Raw genomic sequence first — 18,973 nt, 5'->3', positions numbered from 1 at the left:
AGGCCAAGCACTAGCAAATTTACTATAAGGAACAATTTTGAAACGGAAGAGGGATAGACTCTGTGATTTATCGAGGCAAACAGTTCCATTTCTAATTTCTGTTTTTCTTTACTCACCAATACCATGAGCCCCTGACTTGCAGGTGTAATGTAAGAGAGTCATATCAGTCAGTCCATCTCTATCATTCACACTGCAGCCTCTCTTAATGATCTGCAGAAAAACAGCACATGACTGGTGTAATTATTGAATAAATTCTGCTTTCACACATGGACTTATGCATTTGTTGTGTGGAGACTAGCAAAGCAGTTTGCTAAAGTGGACTACCAGTGCAATGTACAGTAGAACCTCAGAGTAACAAACACCAGAGTTACAAATTGACCAGTCAACCACACATCTTATTTGGAACAGCAAGTACACAATCAGGCAGCAGAGACCCACTCCCCCAAAAAGAGCAAATACTATACAGCACAGTACTATGTTAAATGTAAACTACTAAAAAAAAAAAAATAAAAGGAAAGTTTAAAAAAGATTTTACAAAGTAAGGAAAGTGTTTCTGTGATTGTTTGATTTAAATTAAGATGGTTAAAAGCAGCATTTTTCTTCTACATAGTAAAGTTTCAAAGTTCTACTAAGTCAATGTTCAGTTGTAAACTTTTGAAAGAACAACCATGACGTTTTGTTCAAAGTTACAAACAACCTCCATTCCCAAGGTGTTCATAACTCTGAGGTTCTACTGTAGCTATACATAACTCAGCAAAATGGATAGAAACAAATGACTAAATATCATTATTAACCTTTAGTGCTTACAGATTTTAAATAATTTTTCCATCATTAGCACCAGCTTGGCTTTAATGTGTTGAAGAATTAACTTTTCCAGTTCAGATGCAATGCAGCCCAGGAAAACTAAATCTATTTAAAATACTAATTTCACTTCCTCGCCCACAATTTAATCCTTTGGTCCCCCAGTACCCTGGTAAAACCTGTAGTTATAATGCTGTAAGAAGAATGCAGTCTGGAATATCTGGAAAAGCCCACAAAACCTGATGAAATAAGAAAAAAGGCTTCAGCTTCCAAGTGACTTAGATGCTTTTGGAAGTCCCACCTTTAACTTCTGACTTAGTTTTAATTTAGTTTGTCAGAATTTTAAAAGTTCCTGGAAACAGAAAAGTGGAAGATGGGAAATCCTAATCATTTTAGTTCCAAAAAGAACTTCTCTATTTGTTTCTTCAACCCACCCTTGCTTCCTTCTCACAATTATCTTGAATAGTTATATACTGATCTTCCTTCTCTTTTGCAAAGATAAGCTGAATGTCGCCTCTACTGTGATTGGTGCCTGTATCACTCATATGCTGGTCAGTAGCTACGTGCTATAAGGCAAAAACAATCTCTTGAACCTATTATTTCGGCTGTTGAATAAGATTAGTTCTGAACATTATCAACACTATACCATTTTTCTTTAACACTGAAGCTGTTCAGGAATCCTCCTTCATTCCTCACCTCATTTCCAATTATATCAATGTTCTGCTGGACCTGTGGGACCCATTGCCGTAAGATAGCGAACAATTCAGAAACTGATGTTTTAGGGTTGAAAAGAATTTCTTGGCATGCTGCATCATTAGGATCGAAGAAGGAGAACTCTGTTTTTTAAGAAAAGATATGAAGCGTTATATGCACATTTGGGTATTAAAATGCTTCAACAATGCATCTACTTTTCAAAACTTTTTTGAGGCAAGAAGTAGGGAGGAGATGCGCAGATTTGAAATTCAGAATCACAAGCAAATTCAGCCTCTTCCCTTAACTTTTTATCTTTTCTTCTCATGGAGGCCTTGTCTACACTTTGCGAAAGCCACGATTCAGCAATCAGTATAGCTGTGTTGGTGCTCTGGGGCCGAGTTTTAAGTTTAGACAAGGACATGCAAGTGTTTGCAACAGTTATGCTAACAAAAATTTACCCATGCTTCAGGCTGGTCACAGACTGCTGAATCAAAGCTATTTTTGGGTGCAGACAAGCCCTTAGTAGAGTCAACTACAGTGATGGAACTTGCACCTGCTTATTCAATGTTATGAATCTTCCCCGCCCCTCCCTCTTCCTCCTCAAAAAAAAATAAATCACAGAAAAACCATGCACACATATACATGACATCCAGGAGCACAGAAATAAAGAATAATCAGGATAATAAGGGAAAGGCGTTCATTACATGATGTTCAGAAATTCTACTGAAATCGATGGGGGCTGCAGGTACCCAGAACCTTTGAAAAATCTGGCCATCAACCACCAACTTCAGAAAGAATTCTCTTTTGTAAACTTGAAACTCACTTATAATACAACCCAAAATGCAGGCATCAAAGATACAGCCTTCCAGATTAAAAACGTATGTATGGTAGCGTATGTCCTCCACGCACACAAGGTAGTAGTATGCTGTGTATTAGGGAAAAATTTTAAACCCTGAAAAGAAGAATTTGGATAGCTATGATTATTTGCAGGAGGAATGGAAGCAAGATGTGTCTTACTCAGCCAGTGACTGGAAACTGGAAATCACTGAACTTTTATCACCCCAAAGACTACTATGGTGCTGCCTTCTAAAAGGTTTATAATGAAAGCACCAAATGTCAACTTGTCTTCCATCAGTTGCAGATATAGGGCTAGCTGAACATAGATATTACTCCGAGTAAATATAGGTCTCACGCTTCTGAGACAGGGCTGAGAGCGTGACACTGGAGGAGTTGAAATGGTATAAACTACCTCTGGATGCATTGCCACGACTTTTCCCCCACAAAGCGAGAATCACAACTTCAATTGGGTCAAGAGATCAAGCAAATGAGGCGCGCACACATCAATATTCTAAAGCTTCTTTCATCACATGTCCCCTTGACTCCAAAGGGAAGAAAATAGAGTAGAGCTTCAAAGCTGTTTATCACTTAGGAATTCTAATTCAAACCCAAATTCTGTCAAAAATCTCAACTCTCAGCACCACTCAAGCCTTGCTTCTTAACACAAGCCACCCTGCACCAACAAATCAGATAGCTTTGGGAATAAATAGAACGTACGCATTACATTTATCCTCTTTCTAGGCCCAAGAAAATCTCATGCTGAAAGCTACCACAGCAAGTCACGAGCAGACAGTGGGTTAGCCATGATTATCTCCCATCCATCTCCTCCAGATCTCTAAACTGCTAGAAAGCAAATACTCACCAGCAACCACACATCACACAACAAAAACACTAACCCAGGAACCTATCCTTGCAACAAAGCCCGTTGCCAGCTGTGTCCACATATCTATTCAGGGGACACCATCATAGGGCCTAATCACATCAGCCACACGATCAGAGGCTCGTTCACCTGCACATCTACCAATGTGATATATGCCATCATGTGCCAGCAATGCCCCTCTGCCATGTACATTGGCCAAACCGGACAGTCTCTACGTAAAAGAATAAATGGACACAAATCAGACATCAAGAATAATAACATTCAAAAACCAGTCGGAGAACACTTCAACCTCCCTGGTCACTCAAGTACAGACCTAAAAGTCACAATTCTTCAACAAAAAAAACTTCAAAAACAGACTCCAATGAGAGACTGTTGAATTGGATACTCTCATTATAGTGTGTATGATAACACCCATTGTTTCATGTTTTCTGTGTACATATATATCTTCCTTCTGTATTTTCCACTGCATGCATCCGGTGAAGTGGGTTTTTGCCCACAAAAGCTTATGCTCAAGTAAATGTGTTAGTCTCTAAGGTGCCACAAGTATTCCTGTTCTTTTTGCAGATACAGACTAACACGGCTGCTACTCTGAAACCTGCTAGGAAGTTGTTTCTCTATTATGTACTGGAAGGCAACTTTTTAATATAACGTAACAACCATTTGGGTAAAAAAAAAGCTATAGTATTCTAAACAAATACTGAGGAGAAAAACTAATAAAAAGCGTATACCAGTTCACCAGCTATGATATCCATGCCAGTAAACAGTAAAAGGTTTTATAAACCTGACAGATAAACAGTACAACCACCACCATATTCAGGAAGAAAGGATCTGATAGGAGGCTAAAAAAGCAGATCCAATACCCTTGGTTCTTACCCAGTACCTGCTCTCTCAAGGCGCACACACATTGCTGAAGCTAAGATCTAGATACCATAAAGAGGTAATCAGAGAGAGTACCCAAGCTGAGCAGCAATAACTACCATTTTGGTATGGTTATGGTTAAACAGGTGACTGTAAAATGGTATCATTGTACTCATCACAGAGGCTACATAATCTAATGGCTAAAGCATGGGATTGCAAGTCAACAGGGCTGGGTTTTTACTACTAATGCCCTGTGAGACTTTTTGTAAGTCTCTTCACATTCAATGAAAAGAGGATAATGCCCTTCATCGTCCCCTGCCTCAGTTTCCCCAAAATCTAAAATGAAAATACCATATGCCACACTTAAATCTCCAATAGAGTTAAGGAATAAATAAATATTTGTTAAATGCTTTGAGATCCTCTGACAGAAGAAGTTATAACTATATTATTGACAGTTCTACTCACTGGTCCTGATTCTCTTCATTACAGTTTTATAATAGGTTAAAAACAGTGTTTCAGAGTGAAGCTGGAATAAACCTGGTACGGTAGAGTTCAGACTCACTGTGTGTATTCAAATCTGTTTATTATTTTGATACAAATAAAAGTTATTACTTTTTACTCCTGATAGCTTCATACAGCTCTGGAAGCACGATGAAATTGTTATCTGAATGGAGAAGCATTAGAGTTAAATAATTTACAAACCAGAAAGGGTACAGTTAAACTTTCAGATCCCAGACTGAGTTTGTGGTGCTGGTAGTAAAAAGAAATTATCTTTTTGACTGGTAAACTGAGCAACTTGTCTATGGAAAGTTAGAGAACAAACATGAACCCCACGACTCAATTTTTACAGAGTCCTTTCAGCATGTAACTGCACTCTAAATAACAAAAAAAACAAAACACCAAGTCGTATATAGGGATCTATAAATAATAGAGCAAACCCCCATATTGTTTACATTACGGAATTGCCTAGAACCCCAAACATGGATCCAGCCTCATTGTGCAAAGTAACAAAGAAGACAGTTCCTGACCCAGAGAGCTCACAATTTGAGTTTGACAGACAGACTTCAACAGGTGGACAAAACAGAAACAAGGTGGTATGGGAGATCAGATGAGGTTACATTTAAACAAAGTTCAGCAGAACAACAGAAGTCCCGCTTCTGACCACTTGCCTAACTAGTGCCAGATGGTGGTGACTTGTGTCCCTTCCCTGCTCTGCCTGCCTCCATATCACAAGAAGATTCTAAGGAAAGATGTAGGATAGGGTGGTGCCTGCCTCTACATATTCAGATGGGGAGTGTTTCCCCCCACATACTGGGTGCGGAATGGGAGAGACCAGGGAGGTACTTGAGGGAGAAGTGGAAAAACAGGCAATCTAGGCCAGCATCACTGGCACAAATGATTGGCTCATTGAGTAAGTAAATCTATCAAAAAGGGTGGGACTAAGTAGTGAAAGATACATATTCACATATTAAAATACAGCATGTTCAATCCTTCAAACCTTAAATCCCAGATCCTCACACCAGCAACAGAGGTTGGTCTCAAGAACATTAATTCTCCTGAACATAGAATACTACAGTGTTCAGCAGCATGGAAGTAAAATAAAGATGTTATATGGAATCAATGTCTGGGGAAATCAGAATTGAAAGATAGCTTTTTACACTTCCCAAGCATCCTTGATATCTGAAGGGAGGGTAGAGATTTTCTTAAATATTTCCAATTAATCACTAAATCAATGGGATGATATTTATTTAACCTGTTTCAAATATATAACTCTATTTTCAAAGGATGAATATAAAGACAATTTAATAGTGGAATTTGCCTTTTTGAGATACTATCTTGATGGAAGTGATACTGTTCCCCTTAGTAATGAGCACAGTATTTCCAACAGAAGTTTTCTTTCCCCCAAAGTCCCACTGTGTGTTTCGAAAATGGAGTACTTATGGGGCCTCATCCACTAGAAAACTGGTCAATTCTTAAAAGTGATTTTAAAATATTTTCAGACACTGCACCCGAGTCAACCTGCCAATTTTTGTGGATTTACAGCGCTTTTTTTTTTTTTTTAAATTTTGACAACTTTCACTTCCGTGTTGATGGGTGAGGAGCCTACAAAAACCAGGGGAAGGTCACACTGACTGAATGTACAGAAGAAATAGCAAAACCAACTGAAAACAAAGTGCTTTGAAATGCACAAACTAGAAATTAATTTTTTCCACTAATTTCACTTATAGAAATTTCAGGTATTACTTGTAATAAACTGTAGATACATTTTCAAACAGAAGTATAATTTTTAAATTGATGGTATTCTTTTAGTCTCACTTCCCTCTCTTAAACTCAGGCACTGCACATGATCTCAAAGAAGTTCCACAAACTCTTGCCTTCTATAAATATACATACCACAGTCTGAAGGCATTGGTGCTGCTGCAACTGAAAAAGTAACTGATGTTTCAGAGCCTGGGAATAAAAACTGATATCTTTCAATCAATGAATCTCCTTCTTGGGAAGGTTCTGGGAGATCTTCTATGGTCATCTTCTAGAAAGCCACCTTAAACAAGGAGAAAAAACCCACTCCAAATACTGTAGGCTACATTCTTTTACAATACACAACTATAAACAGTGATTTACACTGAAGTTCATCTCTTTCCTTTTTGGAACATGCAAAAGATTGTAATTATTAAAGTTTTGTAATAATAAACTGTACTTATTAGTACAAACTAGTAGCTTGAGCATGCTCCTGGGAACACCACACCCAAGTTGTAATCCTGTCTGTCACGGATTGGCTTTATTGTTTTAGGGAAGTCATTTAAAATCCTTGTCTCAGTTTCTCCATCTGTGAAATGGTCAAAGAGATACTGCCATAGTTCACAGGCATGCTGTAAGGTGTAATGTCTGTACACCCTTATGAAAATGTGAAGTGCTAATTATTACTCATCTTCAGCATTCTCATCTCAAGCTTCACCTCCCTTTCCTGCTCCCACAAACAAGAAACCAGTCAATCTACCTGCTCCCTTTCCCAAATATGGGAAGTGTTCTCACCATGTTAATCTTCCCACGGACAGCCCCAACTCTCATGGACTGATTCACTCCTGAGCCTTGCCTAAATTTCCCTGTGCCCCTCCCTGCTCTGCCTGCCTCCATATCAGTTCCCTTCCCAACTTGCCTGCCCCAAATTTTAAAACAGCGTACTTACCGTGCTGTAACCTCCAGTACTTCCAGCCAACTTTCTAAGCCCAGAATAACCTAGTAAAAATAATAATTAAAATCAAATGGCCATACAGAAATATTTTACAGCATGATTAATTACATTTTCTATTAGCCAGGCTGCAATCTAGTCCAATCTTATAAACTGAACAGGATCAAATGAGACTTGGTCAGTAAATGTAAAAGAGAATACCCACCTTAGCAAGTACCATAGGAGCTGGCACTACTTCTTCGAACTGAATCAATACAACCATCATTCTGCTAGGGTAACTGTGCTACTGGAAATACTATCTTTTGGATGAGAAATTGAAAACCTAGGTCCTGGGCACTCACACTTAAAGGTACCATAACACTTTTTTACAAGAATTCAGGTGCCATAACACAAGGGTTACTACTTTCTGCTTCCCTAAACTTCTCATGCAAATGAAATGGTTTCCAATCATGTTTACTTCCTGAAAAGTTAGATATATTACTAAAATACCACAATTTCAAAGGGTTTTCTCCAAAAACAAAAAAACCCCACAGAGACATCCCATCCCTACGGATCACTACACTTACTTCTGGCTATTGAGTAAAACCATCTAGCTAGTGACTCTGTAAACTTCTATTCACAGAAAGAGTGACATAATCATCAGTTATATAGTTCTGTCACATATACCAATCAAAAGAACACTAAGACCTAAATAGTTAGGTGTGAAGTTCAAACAGGGTAGATTCTACATAAAGTTAGTAGATCACAATCACAGAATCATAGAATTGTAAGACTGGAAGGGACCTTAAGAGGTCTTCTAGTCTAGTCCCCTGCACTCATGGCAAGACTAAGTATTACCTAGACCATCCCTGACAAGTGTTTGTCCAACCTGCTTTTTAAAATCTCCAATAATGGAGATTCCAAAACTTCCCTAGGCAATTTATTCTAGTGCTTAATCACCCTGACAGTTAGGAAGTTTTTCCTAATGTCCAACCTAAACCGCCCTTGCTGCAATTTAAGCTCACTGCTTCTTGTCCTATGCTCAGAGGTTAAGGAGAACAATTTTTCATCCTCCTCCTTGTAACAAACTTTTATGTACTTGAAAACTATTATGTCCAGTGGTGAGCTGGAGTTGGTTCGCACCGGTTCACTGGAACTGGTTGTTAAATTTAGAAGCCCTTTTAGAATCGGTTGTCCCATGAGGGTTCTAAAAGGGCTTCTAAATTTAACAACCGGCCAAAAGTGGCGCCTTAGGCGCCAACTCCATGGGTGCTCCGGGGCTGGAGCACCCACGGGGAAAATTTGGTGGGTGCAGAGCACCCAGCGGCAGCTCCCCGCCCAGCCCCAGCTCACCTCACCTCTGCTCCACCTCCTCCCCTGAATGCACTGCCCCGCTCTGCTTCTCCACGCCCCCTCCCAGGTTTCCTGCGAATCAGCTGTTTGCGCAGGAAGCCTGGGAGGGCTGAGAAGCAGGCGGCGGCTTAGCGCTCAGGCGCAGGGAGGCGGACAGGAGGTGAGCTGGGGTGGGGGGCGCGAGGAGGGCCGCTCGCACCGCAGCAGGTAACTCGGGGGGCGCGCAGGAGAACTGCTCCCCGCCCCAGCTTGCCTCCGCCTCCCTGGGCCTGAGCGCGAAGCCACCACTTGCTTCTCAGCCCTCCCCAGCTTCCCGCGAGAACAGCTAATTCGCGGGAAGCCGGGAGGGGTGGAGAAGCAGAGCGGGGCAGCGCGTTCAGGGGAGGAGGCGGAGGTGAGCTGGGATGGGGCGGGGAGCTGCTGGTGGGTGCTCTGCACCCACCAAATTTTCCCCATGGGGGCTCCAGCCCCGGAGCACCTAGTGAGTTAGTGCCTAAGGCGCCACTTTTGATGTGATCAATGGGGTAGTGGCCGCTCCCCCTGCTCACCCCCAGCTATGCTACCCGGCCTCTAGGAGCAAGAGGGACCTGCCAGATGCTTCCTGGGAGCCGCCTCAGGTAAGCACTGCCAGGGCTCCCCACCTCGCCTCCCTGCAGGTCCCTCTGGCTCTTAGGGGCGGGGCGGGGTGGGCACCCACTATGGTGGCCCACGAGACCCTCCTGCCCAGTTCTGGGGGCAGTCAGGGGACAGGGGAGGGAGGTGGATGGAACAGGGGTCCCGGGGAGGGGTGGGAGCATCAAGGAATGCGGGGGGTTGGATGGGGCAGGAGTCCGGGGGGGGCGGGGGTGTGCAACGACCCCCTCGAGGGGAGAGGAGGGAACCGGTTGTTAAGATTTTGGCAGCTCATCACTGATTATGTCCCCTCTCAATCTTCTCTTCTCCAGATTAAACAAACCCAATTTTTTCAATCTTCCGTCATCGCTCATGTCTTCTAGACCTTTAATCATTTTTGTTGCACTTCTCTGGACTTTCTCCAATTTGTCTATATCTTTCCTGACATGTGGTGCCTGGAACTGGGCACAATACTCCAGTTGAGGTTGTATCAGTGTACAGTAGAGTGGAAGAATTACTTCTCACATCTTGCTTACAAAACTGCTAATACATCCCAGAATGACGTTTGCTTTTTTTGCAACAGTGTTACACTATTCACTCATATTTAGCTTGTGATCCACTATGACCCCTAGATCCCTTTTTCCAGCACTCCTTCATAGGCAGTCATTTCCCATTTTGTGTGTGTGCGCGCAACTGACTGTTCCTTCCGAAGTGGAGTACTTTGCATTTGTCCTTACTGAATTGCATCCTATTTACTTCAAACCATTTATCCAGTTTGTCCAGATCATTTTGACTTTTAATCCTATCCTCCAAAGCACTTGCAACCCCTCCCAGCTTGGTATCATCCGCAAACTTTATAAGTGTTCTCTCTATGACATTATCTAAATCACTGATGAAAATCTGAACAGAACTGGACCCAGAACTGAGCCCGGTGGGACCCCACTTTGTATGCCCTTCCAGCTTGACTGTGAACCACTGATAACTACTCTCTGGGAACTGTTTTCCAACGAGTTATGCACCCCCTTATAGTAGCTCCATCTAAGTTGTATTTCCCTAGTTTGTTTATGAGGTCATGCGAGACAGTATCAAAAGCTTTACTAAAGTCAAGATATACCACATCTACTGCTTCCCCCGCATCCACAAGGCTTGTTACCCTCCCCAAAGAAAGCTATTAGGTTGGTTTGACATGATTTGTTCTTGACAAATCCACACTGACTGTTACTTATCACCTTATTATCTTACAGGTGTTTGCAAATTGATTGCTTAATTATTTGTTCCATTATCTTTCCAGGTACTGAAGTTAAGCTCACCAGTATGTAATTCCCCAGGTTATCCTTATTTCCCTTTATATAGACTGGAAGTATATTTGCCCTTTTCCAGTCCTCTGAAATCTCTCCCGTCTTCCATGCTTTTTGAAGATAATCACTAATGGCTCAGATATCTCCTCAGTCAGCTCCGTGAGTATTCTATGCATTTTTGGAAGTCAATGTGTATACCTCTTACACAGGAATTTATGATAAGGGCTCCATGTTTGTCACAGAGGTCGAGGAAGTCATGGATTCTGTGACTTCCTGTGACCTCCGTAACTTCTTCAGTGGCCAGTGTGTCTGGCCCCAGGGCCAGCTGTATTGGCCACTGCTCTGGCAGCCCCAGGCAGCTGGCCCCGGAGATTACCTAAGCAGCAGCTGGTGCAGCTTGCCCCGGGAAACACCTGAGCAGCGGTCCCAGTGGCGGCAGGAGCAACTTGGTGGCTCCCAGCAGCAATCCCGGGGCGGCCAGGGCAGTGATCCCAGAGCAGGAGTCCTGGGGTGGCCGGGGCTCCTGCCTCTGGCTGCAGCCAGAGTGGCAGCGGGGCCCCCAGAGCTTCCCCCCACTGTCGCTGGTGCTGTGGGCCCCCACGATTCAATCAGGGGTATTTACGGTATAAGTCGTGGACAGGTCATGGGCTATGATTTTTTGTTTCTAGCCCCTGACCTGTCCATGACTTTTGCTAAAAATACCCGTGATTAAATCATAGCCTTATTTATAATGTATTCATCACTGATGTTTGTGCACCTTCTAATGCAATCTCTACTATGAAGACTGGTTGTAGAGCACTCAACTCAGAAATTCACTTATTCAGTTTGTCTGACAGAGCTAGAATTTGTTGCGCTTCCGGGCCCATTTGTTATTATTAAGATTCATCTATTTATCTAGGCTTTTTCCTGAATGAATGTAGAAGGAACAAGTGGAGGTCACTTTTGACAATGTATCATTTATTAATTTATCTACTGTTGTTTCATGTACACCACACATGCATCAGGCTAGTCGGGCTCCTTTTGATGACTCCCTAAATAAAGTCACTGCCTTGTTTGAGAGGCCCACACTGCCAGAATGTTCTCAGACCAATCCACCTTCTAAAATATTAAATTGTAAGTTTTTAAAATGGATTGAAGATGTTGACCTTAAACCAAGTAAAAACCTTTTCTCCTTCAGCACCAAGCACAGTTTATTGCTGGCTGCCATGTTCTCAACTTAGATCTGAAGTGGACTCACCATTAAAGACATTTATCAGCAGCCAATAAGGGCAAATAAGTCAGAACACATTTTACAAGGGAGGCTGCTTTATAACCATCAAGAACATGACAGAAAAGCAAATCTCATATTTACATCATCATGATGGCCTATAAAGTCTGGAGTGAAAGATGCTGGTAGGATCAGAAATTTGGGGGTCTGTAGAATCGTAGACTTTAAGGTCAGAAGGGACCATTATGATCATCTAGTCTGACCTCCTGCACAACGCAGGACACAGAATCTCACCCACCCACTCCGGTAACATACCTCTAACCTATGTCTGAGCTACTGAAGTCTTCAAATCGTGGTTTAAAGACTTCGAGGGACAGTTGAGGAAGTGAGGAAAGAACTGCTGTCACAATGTAAGTTGTGGCTGAAGAAAGTTTTCAAAGGACAATGGGAAATATTGCATATGATAGGAAGAATTAAGGAGTCATCAGGTGGCTACAGGAGAGCCCTGAACGTTGAAAAGCAAGCATGGATTTCCTAACCTTTGGAGGTTAAGAATAAGAACAGTGTCTTTGCAAAGAAAAGGAGGGTCAGGTAGAAGACCTTGTCTTTACACTGAAGAGTGAGATTTTTTGGTGCACCAGTGCTTCTGTAGTTGACAATCTTTTATCCTAAAGGTTCAAAAGTACCTGTTGGATGTGGGCCTCTGGAAAGGTGGGTAACTGAAAGCATTTATAAGGGGGAAGTTGATTAGGAGATACATTAGAATGGTGCTAGAGATTTTTCAGGCAAAACTTACTACATGTGCTTTTATTTGTGATGGCAAGTGTACACAATGAACCATCCCTTTGCCTGAGAATTCTTCTGTTGTGAGCAGGCAGGATATCCAAGCACTTCAGAGAGCAAGATTCTTGCAAATCCTGCCGGCTCTCTGAAGAACAGAGGGAAAAGTTCAGTGCAGAAGGCCATCATGTGAAAACTCAACACCTTGGATGTTAACTGGTTTCCAGGCCAAGAAGCTGGGCCTTCTTGCAATGTAGTACCTCATATCTCAGTGTCTGTACTTTGACCCGTTAACCTTTTACCCCCAATCGGGGTATTGGAGATTATGTATTCCTTACACCATCCAATTTTAAACAGAACTTCTCACCTCTTGATAATCTTTATATTATTCCCTGATAATCAGAAACTTCTACACTTAAACTCTGTACCATTCACTTTTTTTAAAAAATCTTAATAAAATATTTCATTTTGGGTAGCTGAAAAGTTCAGAAAAATTTTGTAAGCTTTGGGCCTGCCAACCTTGACAATGTTGCTTTAAACTGCCGTTCATCTCCTCCTCTCAAAAATCCAACAGAAATCAGGTGGGCAAAGAAAATGCACACAAGTAATATTTAAATGCTGCTACACATAGGTCTCTAGAGTTAGATAACAGTATTGTACACAGCAAATATTTTAAGTAACAGCAGCCAGCATCTTCTACGTAGCAGAGGTCAGACACATGATAATGTTTCAAGAGCCAAGTGCATATCAAATCCAATAAAGTATAAGAATTACATAGTAGTATCTTATGTTACATTACTACATACAGTACTCAATGTAAACATGGGAAGGTGAAATCTATGCAGCCTGCAAGGGTTTATAAAGTAGCAAGGAATAATACTTTCTCAAATTTAAAAAGTGTCCTCTTTAATATGAAATCCAGTCTGATGCTTTAAACCTACTACTTTACCTACAGTATGACAGGTTCCCTGAAACTCCCCCAATCCCTTCACTTTAGCGATTTGTAAAATTTGTATAAATTAGGGGAAGCTAAGCAAAGATCTCAAAATGCATACACTGACGTAAAGAGAGCACATTGTAATATATTTACCCCAAAATGCAAGCCACATTATATAAGGGAAACAATATTCCTTAGGTCGAAAGTTATTGGCCATTTAGAGCTAGGGAAGAGATAGGTTGGAGTGAGAGAAGGAGATTAATTATAGAGGAAGAAAGGTTTCAGAGTAGCAGCCGTGTTAGTCTGTATTCGCAAAAAGAAAAGGAGTACTAGTGGCACCTTAGAGACTAACCATCCGATGACGTGAGCTGTAGCTCACGAAAGCTTATGCTCAGATAAATTGGTTAGTCTCTAAGGTGCCACTAGTACTCCTTTTCTTTTTATAGAGGAAGAGAGTTTGCCTGCTTTGTTTCCTAGAAATAAGTTACTGTTTCTTGGATGGTCTCTAAAGTGAGCTGAAATACAGACCACCAAGTAATAAAACCCTGATCACTCAAATACCACACTTTCTGCCTTAGTAAATTCCCACCAACCTCTCCCACACACATGTATGTGTCCCTTCATAAATGGCAACTCTACAATCAAATTAGAATAAATTCAGCTATTCTTAACCTGTTTTACAGCCTGCAACCAAAGGAAAATGAGACCACAGGTGGCAGGGCTGCCCACACATAATCTGCTGCTCTAACAATATGACTAGACATGCTGTATAAAACCTCATTATCAGAGTGAGTCCTGTCTTAGAAAGATACTTAGCGGAATTTAATATATTAATACTTGTATGCCTCACTATTAAAGCTAAACAAATAACTGATTTTTTGTTTTTGTTTGTTTTTGTGTTTAGTGGCAGCTCCAAAAACAAAAAAAAGTTTCATTTGGGTCATACCAAATCTGATTTTTTTCAGAATTTTCAATTTATTGGTTTTGGGCCTGTTCCAGAACTGATATTTGAACCTGGGTCTCCAACATCCCAGATGTGTGCCCTAACTTCTCGACTAAAAGGTCAGAATGACAGAAAGGGACTGCAGCATCACCACCACCACCACTTCCCTCTCCTCTAGCTGCTTTTAACAGCCAAAACTGTGTGTGTGGAATTCATGAACAGTTTCACATTGACCAAAACGTCGTTTTTCATTCAATAAACAATTTTTCCAAAACCTTTCCCCCAGCTCTACCCAACACGCCCATAAAGTTACGGAAACCGAACCACACGGGGACTCCGGGGCTGTGACCCGACACACGCAGGGTAGCCCGTTTCACAGCCCAGTCTCTTGCATAGGGTGGGAGGACAAAGAAAGGAGAGAGTATTCGTGGGGTGTTCATTTTTTAAAAAACGTGGCTCAGCAATTCATCAATAAACCTAACTGGAGAGACAGCCCGGCAGCAGAATGCAGAGGAGGCGAGCCCACCGCAGCGTCAGGGAAATCCACCTTGCCCCGCTTTGACCCAGCCAGAGACCAGGGATGTCCAGCGCCTGTCCCCTCCTGTTCCGCACCTGCTGTGAGCTACGCGGGCAAGGAATTACTGCGACCAGGGAAACTGGACCTACCTCTGCCCGCCCCCACCCCCCGCTTTGGGGACACTTGTCCAGCTGGTCACTGAACTGCTGCCACGAGGAGAAGTAAACTCCCCCCCCCCCCCGCAGGACCGACCCGGAGGGACCCGACCTCTCACACCTCAGGCCCTGCCACACGCACCCCCGCCGCCCCCAGCGCGTCTACACACGCGCTCTCTGCGGCCACACGCACCAGTCCCCGCGCTACGCGAGGGGGCCACGCACCAGCCCGCCCCGTCTCCCTGCTCCCACTCGCAGCCCGGGGCTCACCCCGCCGCGCGCAGGCAGCTGCCCGCACCCCCGCCGCGGGGAGAGGGGAGCACCCCGGCCGGCTCGCTCGGCTCCAGCCCGCTCGGCGCTCCACCGCACCGCCCCCGGCCGCCCGACGCCGGCGCCACAGGCTCCGCCCCCCCGAACGTGCCCTCGCCCCGCCCCCTGCGCCAGGACGCTCGGCCCCGCCCGCCAACGTGCCCTCGCCCCGCCCCATCTCCGTCCCTGGGGTGGGGCTGTGGAGGGGGTGCGGGGATAGCTGGGTGCCCTCAAGGGGGGGGGGGCTGTGGAGGGGGATGGGGGGATAGCTGGGTGCCCCCAAGGGGGGGGGCTGTGGAGGAGGTGGGGGGATAGCTGGGTGCCCGGGGGGGGGGGGGGCTGTGGAGGGGGGGGGGGGATAGCTGGGCGCCCCCAAGGGGAGGGGTGGGGCTGTGGATGGGGGGATAGCTGGGCGCCCCCAAGGGGAGGGGTGGGGCTGTGGAGGGGGTGGGGGGAGTAGCTGGGCGTCCCCAAGGGGAGGGGTGGGGCTGTGGAGGGGTGGGGGGATAGCTGGGCACCCCAAGGGGGGGGCCGGCAGGAGGAGAGCTAGGTGGCTCTGACGGGTGGGGCTGTGGGGGGAGAGCTGGGCGCCTCCAACGGGGCGGGGGAGGGGCTAGCTGGGTGCCCCTGAGTCTTGGGGGAGTGATAGTGGGGTACTACGGAGGCAGGAGCGGCAGCTGGCGTTACTGAACTCTAGCGTTAAGGATTTGTGCTGGCTGTAGCCTGCTAGACCATTGGCGTAGTGCAGTGCATACACAGCGGGGAGTCCCTGCACTGGCTCTAGTTTTTGAAATGCCCATCACATACATGTGTTTTCCAAGTGCTGCCTTCCTCCTCCTCGCTGAATGACAAGAAGTCATGGAAACTAGACACAACAAGACACTGCTTTCACGCACACACAAAGTTGATGTTAAGACCAAGTAACTACGGGACACGTTTCCGAAGCCTGAACTAGCTGCCGTGCATGAATCATAGAATATCAGGGTTGGAAGGGACCTCAGGAGGTCATCTAGTCCAACCCCCTGCTCAAAGCAGGACCAATCCCCAACTAAATCATCCCAGCCAGGGCTTTGTCAAGCCTGACCTTAAAAACTTCCAAGGAAGGAGATTCTACCACCTCCCTAGGTAACGCATTCCAGTGTTTCACCACCCTCTTAGTGAAAAAGTTTTTCCTAATATCCAACCTAAACCTCCCCCACTGCAACTTGAGACCATTACTCCTTGTCCTGTCCTCTTCTACCACTGAGAATAGTCTAGAACCATCCTCTCTGGAACCACCTCTCAGGTAGTTGAAAGCAGCTATCAAATCCCCCCTCATTTTTCTCTTCCGCAGACTAAACAATCCCAGTTCCCTCAGCCTCTCCTCATAAGTCATGTGTTCCAGACCCCTAATCATTTTTGTTGCCCTTCGCTGGACTCTCTCCAATTTATCCACGTCCTTCTTGTAGTGTGGGGCCCAAAACTGGACACAGTACTCCAGATGAGGCCTCACCAATGTCGAATAGAGGGGAACGATCACATCCCTCGATCTGCTCGCTATGCCCCTACTTATACATCCCAAAATGCCATTGGCCTTCTTGGCAACAAGGGCACACTGCTGACTCATATCCAGCTTCTCGTCCACTGTCACCCCTAGGTCCTTTTCCGCAGAACTGCTGCCTAGCCATTCGGTCCCTAGTCTGTAGCTGTGCATTGGGTTCTTCCGTCCTAAGTGCAGGACCCTGCACTTATCCTTATTGAACTGCATCAGGTTTCTTTTGGCCCAATCCTCCAATTTGTCTAGGTCCCTCTGTATCCTATCCCTGCCCTCCAGCGTATCTACCACTCCTCCCAGTTTAGTATCATCCACAAATTTGCTGAGAGTGCAATCCACACCATCCTCCAGATCATTTATGAAGATATTAAACAAAACCGGCCCCAGGACCGACCCCTGGGGCACTCCACTTGACACCGGCTGCCAACTAGACATGGAGCCATTGATCACTACCCGTTGAGCCCGACAATCTAGCCAACTTTCTACCCACCTTATAGTGCATTCATCCAGCCCATACTACTTTAACTTGCTGACAAGAATACTGTGGGAGACCATGTCAAAAGCTTTGCTAAAGTCAAGAAACAATACATCCACTGCTTTCCCTTCATCCACAGAATCAGTAATCTCATCATAGAAGGCTATTAGATTAGTCAGGCATGACCTACCCTTGGTGAATCCATGCTGACTGTTCCTGATCATTTTCCTCTCGTGTAAGTGCTTCAGGATTGATTCCTTGAGGACCTGCTCCATGATTTTTCCGGGGACTGAGGTGAGGCTGACTGGCCTGTAGTTCCCAGGATCCTCCTTGTTCCCTTTTTTAAAGATTGGCACTACATTAGCCTTTTTCCAGTCATCTGGGACTTCCCCCGTTTGCCACGAGTTTTCAAAGATAATGGCCAATGGCTCTGCAATCACATCCGCCAATTCCTTTAGCACTCTCGGATGCAACTCGTCCGGCCCCATAGACTTGTGCACGTCCAGCTTTTCTAAATAGTCCCTAACCACCTCTTTCTCCACAGAGGGCTGGCCATCTACTCCCCATGTTGTGATGCCCAGCACAGCAGTCTGGGAGCTGTCCTTGTTAGTGAAGACAGAGGCAAAAAAAGCATTGAGCACATTAGCTTTTTCCACATCCTCTGTCACTAGGTTGCCTCCCTCATTCAGTAAGGGGCCCACACTTTCCTTGGCTTTCTTCTTGTTGCCAACATACCTGAAGAAACCCTTCTTGTTACTCTTGACATCTCTTGCTAGCTGCAGCTCCAGGTGCGATTTGGCCCTCCTGATTTCATTCCTACATGCCCGAGCAATATTTTTATACTCTTCCCTGGTCATATGTCCAACCTTCCACTTCTTGTAAGCTTCTTTTTTATGTTTAAGATCCGCTAGGATTTCACCGTTAAGCCAAGCTGGTCGCCTGCCATATTGACTATTCTTTCGACTCATCGGGATGGTTTGTCCCTGTAACCTCAACAGGGATTCCTTGAAATACAGCCAGCTCTCTTGGACTCCTTTCCCCTTCATGTTAGTCCCCCAGGGGATCCTACCCATCCGCTCCCTGAGGGAGTCGAAGTCTGCTTTCCTGAAGTCCAGGGTCCGTATCCTGCTGCTTACCTTTCTTCCCTGCGTCAGGATCCTGAACTCAACCAACTCATGGTCACTGCCTCCCAGATTCCCGTCCACTTTTGCTTCCCCCACTAATTCTTCCCTGTTTGTGAGCAGCAGGTCAAGAAAAGCTCCCCCCCTAGTTGGCTCGTCTAGCACTTGCACCAGGAAATTGTCCCCTACGCTTTCCAAAAACTTCCTGGATTGTCTATGCACCGCTGTATTGCTCTCCCAGCAAATATCAGGAAAATTAAAGTCACCCATGAGAACCAGGGCGTGCGATCTAGTAGCTTCTGCGAGTTGCCGGAAGAAAGCCTCATCCACCTCATCCCCCTGGTCCGGTGGTCTATAGCAGACTCCCACCACTACATCACTCTTGTTGCTCACATTTCTAAACTTAATCCATAGACACTCAGGTTTTTCTGCAGTTTCATACCGGAGGTCTGAGCAGTCATACTGCTCCCTTACATACAGTGCTACTCCACCAC

General features: G+C 44.7%; 1 protein-coding gene across 6 annotated transcripts in view; it reads right to left on the bottom strand.

Annotated features, from left to right (window-relative positions):
* The window catches only part of CLIP4 (CAP-Gly domain containing linker protein family member 4), a 54,445-nt gene extending 39,003 nt beyond the window's left edge, over positions 1 to 15,442 (bottom strand). For 2 of the 6 annotated variants that reach the window (XM_037895572.2, XM_037895576.2), the window contains exons 1-5: positions 15,311 to 15,442; positions 7,257 to 7,306; positions 6,464 to 6,611; positions 1,498 to 1,637; positions 117 to 210 (exon numbers count right to left, since the gene is read on the bottom strand). In XM_037895572.2, the coding sequence (XP_037751500.1) occupies positions 117 to 210; positions 1,498 to 1,637; positions 6,464 to 6,596 (367 nt within the window). In that variant the 5' untranslated portion in view covers positions 6,597 to 6,611; positions 7,257 to 7,306; positions 15,311 to 15,442. Of the gene's footprint in view, positions 1 to 116; positions 211 to 1,497; positions 1,638 to 6,463; positions 6,612 to 7,256; positions 7,307 to 7,464; positions 7,559 to 15,233; positions 15,253 to 15,310 lie in introns of those variants that run through there. The other 4 variants (XM_037895574.2, XM_043543535.1, XM_037895575.2 and 1 more) reach the window with 4 other exon arrangements.
* Between the last annotated feature and the right edge of the window lie 3,531 nt (positions 15,443 to 18,973).

Source organism: Chelonia mydas, chromosome 3 (genome assembly GCF_015237465.2).
Source record: "Chelonia mydas isolate rCheMyd1 chromosome 3, rCheMyd1.pri.v2, whole genome shotgun sequence".
NCBI classification, from domain to species: domain Eukaryota; kingdom Metazoa; phylum Chordata; order Testudines; family Cheloniidae; genus Chelonia; species Chelonia mydas.
The sequence above is the reverse complement of the archived record's forward strand: the minus strand, read 5'-3'. Positions and strand labels throughout refer to the sequence as shown.